Source organism: Trachemys scripta, chromosome 20 (genome assembly GCF_013100865.1).
Source record: "Trachemys scripta elegans isolate TJP31775 chromosome 20, CAS_Tse_1.0, whole genome shotgun sequence".
Lineage (NCBI taxonomy): Eukaryota > Metazoa > Chordata > Testudines > Emydidae > Trachemys > Trachemys scripta.
In genome coordinates this window covers 10,046,145-10,060,340 of record NC_048317.1, presented here as the reverse complement: position 1 = coordinate 10,060,340, position 14,196 = coordinate 10,046,145, and the positions used below count along the sequence as shown (strand labels likewise).

The 14,196-nt window shown below is 44.4% G+C and overlaps 1 protein-coding gene across 1 annotated transcript; it reads right to left on the bottom strand.

Annotated features, from left to right (window-relative positions):
• Positions 1 to 8,267: 8,267 nt before the first annotated feature.
• On the bottom strand, positions 8,268 to 13,039 carry HMGN2 (high mobility group nucleosomal binding domain 2). Its single transcript, XM_034754213.1, has 6 exons — positions 12,788 to 13,039; positions 11,451 to 11,495; positions 10,857 to 10,886; positions 10,465 to 10,515; positions 9,698 to 9,793; positions 8,268 to 9,173 (listed from the first exon to the last, which is right to left on the bottom strand). The coding sequence occupies exons 1-6, from the start codon at positions 12,800 to 12,802 to the stop codon at positions 9,138 to 9,140; spliced, it is 273 nt and encodes a 90-aa protein (XP_034610104.1). The 5' UTR covers positions 12,803 to 13,039; the 3' UTR covers positions 8,268 to 9,137.
• Between the last annotated feature and the right edge of the window lie 1,157 nt (positions 13,040 to 14,196).

Below are 14,196 nucleotides of genomic sequence, written 5' to 3'. Positions count from 1 at the left end.
CTGTCAATGAAGAAAATTAGATTGGTATGCCAAGATTTGTTCTTGAGAAATTCATGGCTTGCTATTCCTTATAAATCTATTATCCTCCAGGTGCATCAAAACCATTAATTTACCTGAAGAGAGAGAGTTAGGGTTTCTTGAAAGACAGCCTCAACATTCATGTTACATTTTTATTTGGTAATTATTCTTTTATTTCAGGGGTTCTTAAACTTTTCCATAGCATGGAGAACTTTCTAATATAGAGACTGTCTCAAGGATCAACTCCTGTCATTTATAATTGTGTGGACTACCTTCCCTTCCTTCCCATTTGCAATCATATGTGGCAATCACAATTATTTACATGGAACCATAGGAAATGATTTAATGCATTTTTAGCTTGTAATGAATTTTAGCATTTGGAAAAAAGGTAGGGTACTTATTTCAATCACCAAGAATCCATGGATCATTGTGGGAACTGCTGAACTTTTATTATTCAATTTACAAAACTGATTAACTGGACAACCTCTAAGCACACAGACTTTAATAAAAAACACATGAATAATATCTTAGTAAACAGATTTCCATCCCCAATTAAGTTAACATCCTTTATGCCAGGAATGGGCAAACTTTTTGGCCTGAGGGCTGCATCTGGGTATGGAAATTGTATGGCGGGCTATGAATGCCCAGTGGGGGAGGGGGACTCTATGGGCTGTAGCATGGGCTCTATAAGAGATGTTACCGAGGTGGGAGAAGGAACTCATGGAGTGTGGTGGTGAGGGGTTTGCAGGGGGGATACCAGGGACTCCTAAGGGCCTGAGGCAGTGACACCAAGGCGGCTGTACCAGGCACTGCCATGGGCAGAGGCACCTTAGCTGGGACGGGTGTGGCCCCTGGGTAGTTTTGAGGTTCTCGAGGGCTGGCCCATAGGAGACTGGGAGGGCATTGGGCACACTGCTGCATCGGGGGTTCTGATCCCGGAAACAGCATGGTGAAGTCGCGCCTGTGCAGCATGACTCTACGTGCCAGAAGATGCTGCTCATCAAGAGAATTGGGAGTCGGGGGCTGAGGAGCGCCGGGCAGGTGGAGTGGGGCAAGCCCCCAACCCCACTCCCCAGTGGGAGCTCGAGATCCAGATAAAAATGTCTGACGGGCCTGAAGCGGCCCACAGGCCGTAGTTTGCTCACCCCTGCTGTATGCAGTCCAATTCCCCTGTATGAATATATGAGCTTTACACCAAGACCCAACTGTAATGGGGAAAAGGAATTCCAATGTCAAGGACCCTCCACTAAGAATGCCCTAGTATCCAGAGCGCAGATGTTCAAATCTCCCAGCTATCTCAATTCCTGCAACACCATTAAGTGGGGAAGAGAGACAGTCAGGGTCTCAGATAGCGAGGATGTGGATCATTTAGGAAATTATAACAACTACTCACTAGCACTCAGTAAGAAGGACGACAGGGCAGAGAAGACTCCTAATCTCCTTCCAATCTAGGCAGTGACAAAGTACAAGGAATAAACAGCAAGCAAAGTCTAACCTGCAATGAAGGAGAACACAAAAATAAGAGCTTTGCAGCTGGAATCCATTTGAGTATCTGGTCCCTTCCAAATTCAGTCATGCTAAGGGGACCTAGTTATGCATTTGGCCTGACACAGATATAGTAAAGCGGCATTGTCTTGCAGTACAGCTGGGACCCAATTGGGTATGTCTACATAGCAAAAAAACCCAAAACCACACAGCAGGAGGTCTCACAGCCCTGGCCTACAAACTTGGGTTCACACTAGGGTGCTACAAATAGCCTGTGTAAACATTCAGGCTGGGGCTCAAGCCCAGGGAGAGGGGTAGGGGCTCTGAGTTGCTGCCGTGGGCTTTTTTTTTCCCCCCGCTGTGTAGACATACCCATGGAGTCTGCCACCACAGTTAAATTTGCAATGTATTAATATTTAAGTTATCAAAATTAAACTTTTATATTAGCCACCAATTAAAAGGGATTAGAGAAATCACTTTCCTGCTTGTCTAGAGCAGAGGTTCCCAAACTTTTCTTACTACAGACCCCCTTCCAGATCTACCAGCTGGTGCGTACTCCAACCCTTCTCATCACTGATATTTTGTGTGCTTAATAGAACCTATATTTAGCCATCCATCCATATTTCACTGTTATGTACAGATACAGTTATAGTGCGATATATACAACCAAAATAACCCTCCTAAGTTCTGAGCTCAATTAGACTGGACAGTTGCTGGGCAACTGAACTGGTGATTGGAGGTGAGAGCTTGGTACACCAGTGTCTGTGTATTTGTGTTCTCACTGGTACATCTTAAATAAACTATCATATTTTATCAAATTCCTAGAGCTTTAAAGCCTATTAGGAAAATGCAATAAAATAAATAAAATCCACCATTACACAATTTCTTCCACATACCCCTCACAGTTTGGGAACTCCTGGTCTAGAGGAAACATTCTACAAGATAAGGTAGACATAGCAGAAGTATACCTGTTTACATACTTTTTATATTGGAAAAGGCTATATAGTACACTGTCAAAGGTGTAAGTGTTGTTTAAGGAGCAAATACTTAGGCTTCATAGTTTTACCCTCATTTCTTTTTACGGAGATATAGCAACTCTGACCATGAAGAAATATCAGTTTTTCTCAGAAGGCCTAAGAAGTATTATGCACCTGGCTTAGCATTTGAGTAGACAGACATTACATTGAAAAAAGTCCCTTCTGCACTCAGAGCATCTGTGACTGGTTCTACTGAAAGCCTGCTCCAACTCTCCTTTGCTGGAAGGGAAAGTATAACAGGCTTTTATCAAGGGAGGAAGAGGCATTTCTACAAATATTTCAGGCTCTTTCTGTATTTTCTAGCATGTATCCCAGTTAATATTTATAACAGCTCCAGTAAAATGAGAGCTAGCTGTTATGGTAAAACTAACCTAAAAACCAGTAAAGACGTAGACTAGAACCAAATCAGAATTGGACAGCATGAACTGGATAGTGTGTGAATGTGAAATTCTATTTTGCTCATAGATCGTATAGTAAAAAAGAACAGGGAATGTAATACATTGGCAAACTGCAGTTCATTATTTGAGTGCTACCTAAAGCACATGGATGCATTTCTCTTACCATACACTATGTATAGCTGGTGTATACAGCCTTGTCTTTCCTTTTATTACTTAGACTATACAATTTTGTTAAATATATAGTAACAATGAGCAGTAACAGTTGACTAGAAGTAATTCACCCCTGCACTTTTCTAGTCCAAGTGACATCAAAAGGTAATACACCAGGTAGTTTGACTCCTACATCTCTCTCTCAACACTAAATGCCTGAGATAATAAAGTTGCTATACCTTTCAAAAAAGCAAGGATTTCAAATAAAATATTAAGCTAGAATTTTCCTCTGGCCCTCCTAAGACACACAATCTCTGTAGATGCACCTTCTTGAGGCAGGAATCTTCCGTATAACGTCACTGCTCAAATATGACTATACAATATTACAGTACACAAACACGCCTCAGGAAAGTTTACAAAACACTGACTTTGCTCCACTAAAGTTACTGATGCAGACAGTAACTGAATGGAATACTAAGGGAAGACTAGGTTTAAGCTGACTTGGAGCACTTTAACTAATTAAGCGGCACAATGCAAACAAACCTTTGTCTGATTTTAACCTTTTAAAATGCTACATTTACAATAATCACAGGAATTGTTAAGGGGACAGAGAGGCAGATATACCACTTAAAATTACATACATTCATTGTTTAAAAGATTTAAACCAGGGCTGTCAAGTGATTAAAAAAATTAATCGCAATTAATCGCACTGTTAAACAATAATAGATTGCCATTTATTTAAATATTTTTGGATGTTTTCTACATTTTCAAATATATTGATTTCAATTATAATACAGAATACAAAGTATACAGTACTCACTTTATATTTATTTTTATTACAAATATTTGCACTGTAAAAAACAAAAGAAATAGTATTTTTCAATTCACCTAAAACAAGTACTGTAGTGCAATCTCCTTATCATGAAAGTTGAACTTACAAATGTAGAATTATGTACAAAAATAAAAATATAAAACTTTAGAGACTACAAGTCCATTCAGTCCTATTTTTTGTTCAGCCAATCACTCAAACAAGTTTGTTTACATTTGCAGGAGATAATGCTGCCTACTTCTTGTTTACAATGTTACCTGAAAGTGAGAACAGGTGTTTGCATGGCACTTTTGTAGCTGGCGTCACAAGGTATTTACATGCCAGATGCGCTAAAGATTAATATGTCCCTTCATGCTTCAACCACCATTCCAGAGGACATGCGTTCATGCTGATGACAGGTTCTGCTAGATAACAATCCAAAGCAGAGCAGACCAATGAATGTTTATTTTCATCATCTGATTCAGATACTACCAGCAGGTTTTCTCTTTTGGTTTGAGTTCTGTAGTTTCCACATCAGAGTGTTGCTCTTTTAAGACTTCTGAAAGCATGCTCCATACCTCATCCATCTCAGATTTCGGAAGGCACTTCAGATTCATATATCTTGGGTCAAGTGCTATAGTTATCTTTAGAAATCTCACATTGGTACCTTCTTTGCATTTTGTCAAATCTGGAACAAAAGTGTTCTTAAAATGAACATGTGCTGAGTCATCATCTGAGACATGAAATATATGGCAGAATGTAGGTAAAATAGAGCCAGAGACACAATTCTCCCGCACGGAGTTCAGTCAGAAATTTAATTAATGCATTATTTTTTTAACGAGCGTCATCAGCATGGAAGCATGTGCTCTGGAATGGTGGCCAAAGCATTAAGGGGCATACAAATGTTTAGCATATCTGGCCTGTAAATACCTGCAATGCTGGCTACAAAAGTGTCATGCGAACGCCTGTTCTTACTTTCTGGTGACATTGTAAATAAGAAGTGGTCAGCATTATCTCCCATAAATGTAAACAAACTTATTTGTCTTAGCAATTGTCTGAACGAGAAGTAGGACTTAGTAGACTTGTAGGATCTAAAGTTTTGCATTGTTTTATTTGAGTGCAGTTATGTAACAAAAAAATAATCTACACTTGTAAATTGCACTTTCACAATAGATTGCACTACAGTACATATGAGATGAATTGAAAAATACTATTTTATCATTTTTAGTGCAAATATTTGTAATAAAAATATAGTGAGCAGTGTACACTTTGTATTTTGTGTTGTAATTGAAACCAATATTTGTAGATATTGTAGAAAAACATCCAGAAACATGTAATAAGTGTCAATTGGAATTCTACTGATTAACAGAGCGATTAAAACTGCAATTAATTTTTTTAAGTTAATCAAGTGAGTTAACTGCAATTAATTGACAACCCTAATTTAAAGTTGAATGTATCCTTTAAGTGTGACTCTATTTGAGAAATGACTAAACAGAAGTGACACTTTCTTACTCAACAAATCTGCTTTCTGTGCATATTCAGTTCCTAACTTGGCAAAGTAAGCTTTTGATCTAGTTATCTCTGCAGCCAACAAAATTCAGCTGACAAGTCTTTTGCGGAGCCCATTACAACATGCTAGTAGTGTTTTCACTGTAAAAATCTAGGTTAAAATATTAGTTCGCCCTATTCTAATTCAAGCACTCATTGTATGTTAGACCATGACATTGAGGGGAATTGTTAGTTTAGTATGTTCTTACAGAGGCCCAAAAATGCAGCCTGAAGCCACATGTGACCAAAAAAAACCCTGTAGTGGAACTACCCCCTCTATGTACCAGCCCAGAATGCAATCTGGGGCCAGATATGACCCAAACAACCATGCAGTAGAGCTAGCAGATGTACTTGTACTGTAAGGACAAGGTGACTAAATACAGCTTTTGTTTTGTGAACAGACTACCCTATGAGAGTATATATGAGGGCTGTCAAGCAATTAATTGCAATTGAGCACATGATTACAAAAATTAATCACACGGTTAAACAATAGAATACCATTTATTTTAAATACTTTTGGATGTTTACTACATTTTCAAATATATTAATTTCAATTACAACACAAAATACAAAGTGTACAGTGCTCACTATACACCTCTACCCCAATATAACATGGTCCTCCAGACCCAAAAAAATCTTACCACGCTATAGGTGAGACTATTATATTGAACTTGCTTTGGCCCCCCTGCTCCTTGTCCCCTGACTACCTCCTCCAGAGACCGCTCTCCCTAATCACCACCCCCTACTCAATCCCCCTGCTCCATCCCCTATCCACACCCCCTCACAGGCACTCACCGGCAGCAGTGGGAAGCGGAGCAGCCTGGCCCCAGCCCGCTCCACTCCGCCAGCTCCCTGCGGTGGCGCTCCACTTCCTGTGGCCGGTGAGTGTAGGGAGGTTGGGGAAAGGACACCCCCCGTACTCACCTGCAGCGGGAAACAGAGCACTGCGGCAGGGAGCTGGCGGAGTAGAGAGGCTGGGCTGCCCCGCTTCCAGTGAGTGCAGGAAGGTTGGGGAAAGGATGCCCCCCCATACTAACCTGCGGCAGGAAGCGGAGCACCGCGGCCCCAGCCCACTCCGCTTTCTTTGCCCAGGCCCCAGCCCCATGCCACTGAGGAGGGGAACAGGATTGGGGAAAAGTTCCACACTCACTGGCAGTGGCGGAAGCAGAGGAGCCTGGCCCCAGCCCGCTCCACTCTGCCAGCTCCCAGCCACAGCGCTCTGCTTCAGTACGGGGGGGCGTCCTTTCCCCATCCTCCATGCACTCACTGGTGGCGGACACACTGATCCGCCGGAGCGCTGCTTTACCATGACCTATGTGAACCTGTGTTGTATCAGGCTGGAGGTGTATTTATTACAAATATTCACTGTAAAAAAAATATTTTTCAATTCACCTCATACAAGTACTGTAGGGCAATCTCTTTATCATGAAAGTTGAACTTACAAATATAGAATTATGTACCCAAAAATTGCATTCAAAAATAAAATTAAAATTTTCAAGCCTACAAGTACACTCTGTCCTACTTCTTGGTCAGCCAACCACTCAGACAAACAAAGTTAGTTACAACTTCCAGGAGATAATGGTGCCTGCTTGTTTACAATGTAACCTGAAAGTGAGAACATTCGCATGGCACTGTTGTAGCTGGTGTTGCAAGAGCTTTGTGCCAGATGTGTTAAAGATTCATGTCCCTTCATGCTTCCACCACCATTCCAGAGGACATGCTTCCATGCTGGTGATGGGTACTGCTTGATAACAATCCAAAGCAGTGTGGACTGATGCATGTTTGTTTTCATCATCTGTCAGATGCCACGAGCAGGCTGATTTTCTTTTTTGGTGGCTTAGGTTCTGTAGTTTCCGCATCAGAGAGTATTGCTCTTTTAAGACTTCTAAAAGTATGCTCCACACCTCATCCCTCTCAGATTTTGGAAGGCACTTCAGATTCATAGATCTTGGGTCAAGGGCTGTAGCTATTTTTAGAAATCCCACAGTGGTACCTTCTTTGCGTTTTGTCAAATCTGCTGTGAAAGTGTTCTTAAAATGAACACCATGTACTGAGTCATCATCTGAGACTGCTATAACATGAAATATATGGCAGAACACAGGTAAAATAGAGCCAGAGACATACAATTCTCCCACAAGGAGTTCAGTTAGAAATTTAATTAACACTTTTTTTAACGAGTGTCATCAGCATGGAAGCATGTGCTCTGGAATGGTGTCCAAAGCATGAAGGGGATATGAATGTTAAGCATACCTGGCATGTAAATACCTTGCAATGCTGGCTATAAAAGCGTCATGCGAATGCCTGTTCTCACCTTCTGGTGAGAAATAAGCAGGCAGCAGTATCTCCTGTCAATGTAAACAAACTTGTCTGTCTTAGCGAGTGGCAAAAGCAGTAATAAGACCTGTAGGCTTACACGGTTTTGTTTTTGAGTGCAGCTATGTAACCAAAATAGTCTGCATTTGTAAGTTAGACTTTCACAAAAAAGAGATTTCTCTTCAGTACTTGTTTGAGGTGAATTGAAAGATACTATTTCTTATGTTACAAATTTATAGTTTAATAAAAATAATATAAAGTGAGCACTGTGCATTTCGTATTCTGTGTTGTAATTGAAATTAATATTGAAAATGTAGAATAATTTTAAATTGGTATTCTATTGTTATAAGTGCAATTGCACTTAACTCCAATTAATCATGATTTAAAAAATTATCACATGAGTTAACTGTAATTGACAGCCCTAACAGATTGATATATATCACTTTCCCACCTTTGACATGGCAACATGTCTGAAGGAGAAAGGCCAGAGAAAGCAGAAAAAGTATTAAGAACAGTCCAAGCCAAACCGTATCCAGCTTTATTAAAGGTACTTTTCATAAACAATCATGGTAATTCAGGCAGGACATGGGCTACAATCTGCAACATTTTACAACAACTTCAAACTCCCCTCCCTCCATGGACTATCAAAACGTAAAAGTTACTATATAAAACCATTGAAGAATCTTCATTTCATACTTGGACAGGGAAAAGTTTAGAGTGAGGGTGGACACTTTCACATTTAGCATGTTGTTTAACAACTTTTCACAAGCCTACCCTGACTTTTGGAGGAAAAAAAATTAAAACTGCAGAGTTTTTAATTTGAAGATCCACAATATAAAAGGCTCCTTTTAGAGCCTGCACATCCCAATTTTGACACTGAAGTCTGGATTGCCTGACAGTGACAATGCATTAGATTTTAGAGTGATAAGTCCCAAAATGGCTTTTGCCATATTTAAAGGAGTGATAAGCTATATGCAAATGACTACGGGAATGAGAAAACAGAGGGCATTACAAACCAGTTTTAAAATTGGCAAGCAGGCATGTTGGGACCTTCAATGTTCACTCCAATGCATTTCACAAACCTAAACTTATATGCAGCATCAGGGAATCCCTCCTCTTCATGTCCAGGAAGAGCCCTCTCCTAATAAAACAAAAAACCAAGGGGACATACTTTTTTTTTTTTTTAAAACTGGGTTCTGAAAGAGACATTTTTGCCCCTGTTGCTCCCCAAAAAACACAACAACGAAGCATTCTGTGTGCTAACAACATAGCTTAAAAAAAAGTAAAACAAAATTCTGCATTGTTATAAAACTTGATAAAAAATAGTATTTCAAACTGTACAGTCACCAGAAGTACACAGTTATCAAAAATTCACACAATTCACTTGGCATCACCAGCACCTTCAGCTTTCTGTGCCTGAAAGAAAAAGGAGAACTAGTCAGTGCACTGTGCGATTTACACTCACTTCTCACTTTGCACAAAGCAATTCATAACAGAATCTGGGAAGAAACAAATTATAGCCCACCCCAACCATTGAGGATCTCAAAAAACTGTGCTTTGTTACAGTTATCAGCTCACAATATTCATCAAGTGGCATGGAGAATTAGAGGAGCCTTAGAAGCAAGCCTGAAGTTATTTTAATGCTATTGGTGCATAGAAAAGTAATAGTGCATGACGTAAGTGACAATTTAGCGCTGCTGCTTTCAACTAGCACGAAACAACTTTCGTTTTAAGTACACATCATTTGAGAATGGTTGGAACAAACCAGCCCAGAGCAAACCCTTAAATGTAAGTGTGTACATGGCTTATGCCATAAACAAGTAGCCTAATAAAATCAAGTATCAATACCTCTTTTTACAGCACAGGCCTAGACCTGCCTTTACCTAATAACATGGAAAACCTCCGAGTTCATTAAAGTAACTGAGGCTACTAGACTATACCTGGTCTGTTTTGGCATCTCCATTTTCTGCAGGGTTGTTTCCATCCTTGCCAGCATCAGCTTTCCCCTTCTTTCCCTTGGGTAATTTTTCACCCTTCTGCCAAGTGGTGGGAAGATATTAATATTGTTAGAAGTACAAGCACCTTCTCAATACCCGACTATGTACCTGCAAAAGCCCCATAACTGGCATGATGGCGAAACTGTACACTATTTGGAATTTAGATGCAAGTAGGGGAATAGAGCAGTGGTTCTCAAACCTTTGTACTGGTAACCCCTTTCACATAGCAAGCCTCTGAGTGCGACCCCCCCTAAAATATATTTAAAAGTGTTTTTAATTTATAACACCATTATAAATGGAGGCAAAGTGAGGTTTGGGGGTGGAGGCTGACAGCTCATGACCCCTCAGGTAATAACCTGGCAACCCCCTGAAAGGTCCCAACCCCCAGTTTGAGAACCCCTGGAATAGAGTAACACACAAGCATTTAGTTTTCAGAGAACTAAATGTACAGCTTTAATGAGAGTACTGCCCTTAAAGTACTTGATCAGATCTCACACAAATATTCTAAGTAATGAAAGTGACATCAACCCTTCCAAGGATATTTAAGTAGACAAGCAATGTTTTTATTTAATGCATTGACATCGGAGCATTTAAGCCATGATTACCTGTTACCACCAGGCCATGTCTCAAACTAAATAGACCACAAATATACTTTGCATAGGACATTCATGATATTTTACATTAATTCGCTTCCCATGGTATCAACTTACCTTTGGAGCTACCTTTTTAGGTTTAGGCTCTGGCTTCGGAGGAGCAGGTTTCTAGAAGTGAGAAAAACAACTGAAGTGTAGAACCCACAAAATGACAAGCACTTTAAACTCTTGCATTTTTTTCCGATGCCTTGCTTTACAGCAAAAGAAACTTGGGCTGTTTGCCCATGTGGGTGTGTTTCTGTCTCAGCTACCACCTCATTCCTCTAACTTGTAATATAGTACAATAGTCACAACAGGCAACCTTCTCCCAAGTGACCTACTAATGAGCATTCTAGAATAACACCTGATGTTACCTCCAGCAGATCTTCTGTGTTTAATATTCAAGCCCAATATTTTAAAAAGTAGTGTTTATCATGCAACATATGTCATCCCAATAAGAAAATACTTACAGCAGATAACCTTGCTGATCTCCGTTGTGGCTATCAAAAAGAAAAAAGGAAGAAAACAAATTAATGTAACTATCAGAATAGCTGAAAAGTATAAATTAATTATCTAATTTAAAGACCTCAAAATAAGTTTGATTCAAGAGTGTAAAAGAGATTAACACTAGAACATTTGACCTGCTTTCTTCACACTACCATGATGAACAGAACACATTGCTTAGATCAGTGGTTCTCAAACTTCTGTACTTTTACACAACAAGCCTTAGTGCGACCCCCTTCCCTCCTTATAAATTAACACATTTCCTGCTTGAGGTGAAGTGGGGTTTGGAGTGGAGGCTAACAGCTTGCAACCGCCCCATGTAATAACCTCACTACCCCAGTTTGAGAGCTCCTGGCTTAGATGATGGGCAATATGGGGATACAACTATTAGCTAGGTTGACAAAGGCTAAGATTAAAAGACTTACAATCAAAGTCTTTCAAAGGTTAGTATAAATGAAGAATGATTTGCTCCTTACAATTCACCAAGATGAAATCAAAACTATAATTTTGAAATCCAAACGTTTAATGTATAAACTTCCTCAGAAGATAAATCTTCTTACCTCATCCTTAACTTTGGCCTTATCGCCCTTGGAATCTCCTTCAGCCTACAATGAAAAGTACTAGTTACACCAAGAAATTAACAGTACTGAACTAAAAGGGCTGAATGAAAGATAAAACTATCGGTCCCAAGACAGTGTGTTAGGATGCAATTTTTGTCTGTTGGGTTCAGGTAGTTAGATCAAGCAAATACATTTATTTGAACTCTCACTAGGAGGCAGAAAAATATGGCCTGAACTATACTTACTGTTTCACCCGAGTCTCAAGTCCCAGGAGTGCTCCCCATCCTCTCTCAAGCTTGTATGTTTCACTTATTCCACCTAGCTATTGGATTGTTAGCCCTATACACTGTGTGGTGTGGCTACATGCTATTTAAGATCAGTGTTGACACCTGGCATCCCTAGACTCGCTAAACCGAGCTGGAACAGCAGTAATTGCCATGCCATAAGAAACTTGGGCAGAGATGAGAGAGCCGCACAATGCACCTGGACTCAGTGGCAGCACATCTCCTAGATTCTGCAGAGAGGTGGTACCTCACTTGCCCCGGAGTGTAATGGGAGCCTCACTATTATAAAGGAGAACTTAAAAGCACTCACTGACTCTCTCCCTCCACTCTACCCGCCAGAGTTGAGGGAAGGGGATGTATACGGGTGACCGCCCTCTCCTCATCCGCCTCCAGGTTAGGCGGCTACCCACCCCCCCCCCGGAGGTGGCGAATTATCTCCCCTAGGCTCAGCGCCTGGGCTGCCCCAAGGAGACGCTACTCCCACTGAAGGACCCAACCAGAGCCCTGGTTTTGGCGGCAACTCGGCCCCAGAACCAGAGCGCGGCCGCTTCCCGCCCTTTCCCGCGCGCTCTCGCCTACTTGAGGGAGGGGGCGAGCCCGCACATCCTCCCCCCTCCCTCCCCGCGCGCTCCCTAGCTCCGCGCGGGCACGTGCATCCAGCCGCCCTCCCGCCAAAACCAACCGGATCGAGCCGGCTCCACTCGGCCGCCCATTAATCCGACCAGGCCCAGCCGCCACCCTGTCCATTCGAGCTCCCGCTCCCCCCTTCCCCGACTCAGGCTGCTTCGGCCAAGGCCATTCACCGCGCGCGACGGGTAACGGTCACGAAGTGACTCGCGCTGCCCCGCCCCTCCCCCGCGACCGTTGGGGCCTCGCCCGCGCGCCGCCTCACAACCGTTACCGCCCCAAAGGGGGGGGGAGGGGAGAATGAGCGGTTAGTCCCGCCCCCCTCAGCAACGGCGGGGTGGGGGGAGGGAGAGCAGTTTGGGCCTAGGGCCTTAGCCTCGCAAACGGGAGCGGGTGAAGTGGCTGTCCTTCGGCCGCGCCACGTACCTTTCTCTTGGGCATGTCTCCGGGCGGTGCGTGAGGAGCTCGGCTGGGCGGAGTGAGAGGGTCTCGCTAGGGCCGGGCGGTGTGGGCAGGGGAGGCTCGCGTTGGTCGGACGGTAGGGCAGGCGTTGGCGTTAGTTTCCCTGGTCTCTCTCCCGACCCCACTAATTTGAATCGGGTGTTTATAAAGTTTTATATAGAGCCGGACGCGGCCCAACCGGTTCCAGCCGGATCCCCACCGCCCCGCCCGCCCATTGGCCAGCACGGGTCACGTGGGGGAAGGGCCAAACTGGGCGGGGGAGGAGAAAGCGAAAAGAGGCGGTGGCGCGCGCAGCTCTGCCCTCTCCTCCCGTCCCCGCCATGCCAACGCTCGCGCTGCGCCCGCCTCGCGCCTCCCAACTGCTCCGTGCAAACCGGCTGCTACAGCCCCCCCCTTCTCCCCGCCGAGCAAGCCGGGGCCTGGCTGTTCACACCCCCAAGGCACCTAGGAGGGAGGGGGGGCTGCAAAACCCGCTTTCTGCCCCAATGGCGGACAGCGCGTAGCTAATACCTGTCAAATATCGGGGGGGGGGAGAGAGGGAAGCTTCACTATTCCCGCCCTGCAAATCAAGGGGGGGGGAGGAGTGGGCTGTACATAATTATACTGGGGTGGGGGCGCTGTGCATCGCCCCACGCCGGTGTAAGGAGGCTCCCGCAGGGCACTAGGGGGTAAGATGGAGGGTAGAGCTAAGGTAGCCTAAGGCGATCGCACCCTGGGGGAAAGGAGAGAGCCCTGCGAACCTGCCAGGGCCCAGCCCGGGGGCTGCGGGAATCCTCCCCCAGCTGGGGCCGAGAGGGTGCAGACAGGCCCCTGCAACAGCTGCTCAGCTGCGGGCGGGCGGATCGCGGCCACTGGGCCCAGCGGCCTCCCTCCGCCTGGGCTTGGCGCTGCCGCCGGCGGGGAGGCAGATGGGAAGGAGCTCCGCGCGGGCGGGCAGCCTCCCCTGCAGCGCACATGCAAGGTGCGGGCTTTACTACCTCGAGCCAGCCCCCCACGCCCCCGCCTCGTTGTCTGCTGGGGGCTAGTGGGCAGGTTAAGGAGCTGTCCCTTCAGCACCCGCCGGCCCTCCTAGCGTATCCCCCCACACCAGGCACAATCGTGCATGCCGGCGGGACCACCCTGAGGACGTGGGGACTCCCTGCCCCAGCGCCCGCTGCTCCTCTAGACCCGCCAGCCCCCCGCAAGCCACGTGCGACGGGGGGTTGCTAGCGCCTCGCCCGGGGAACAAAGCTCCGCTCGCGGGAGGAGCGCCCAGCCAGCCAAAGCCCACGCGCACAAAGGCAGAGCGCGCGCCCCAGGTTCACACCCCACCCGCAGGGATCGCTCCTGAGTTTTAAACGCCCACCCCGCCCAGGCTTCAAGGGGAAAATGAA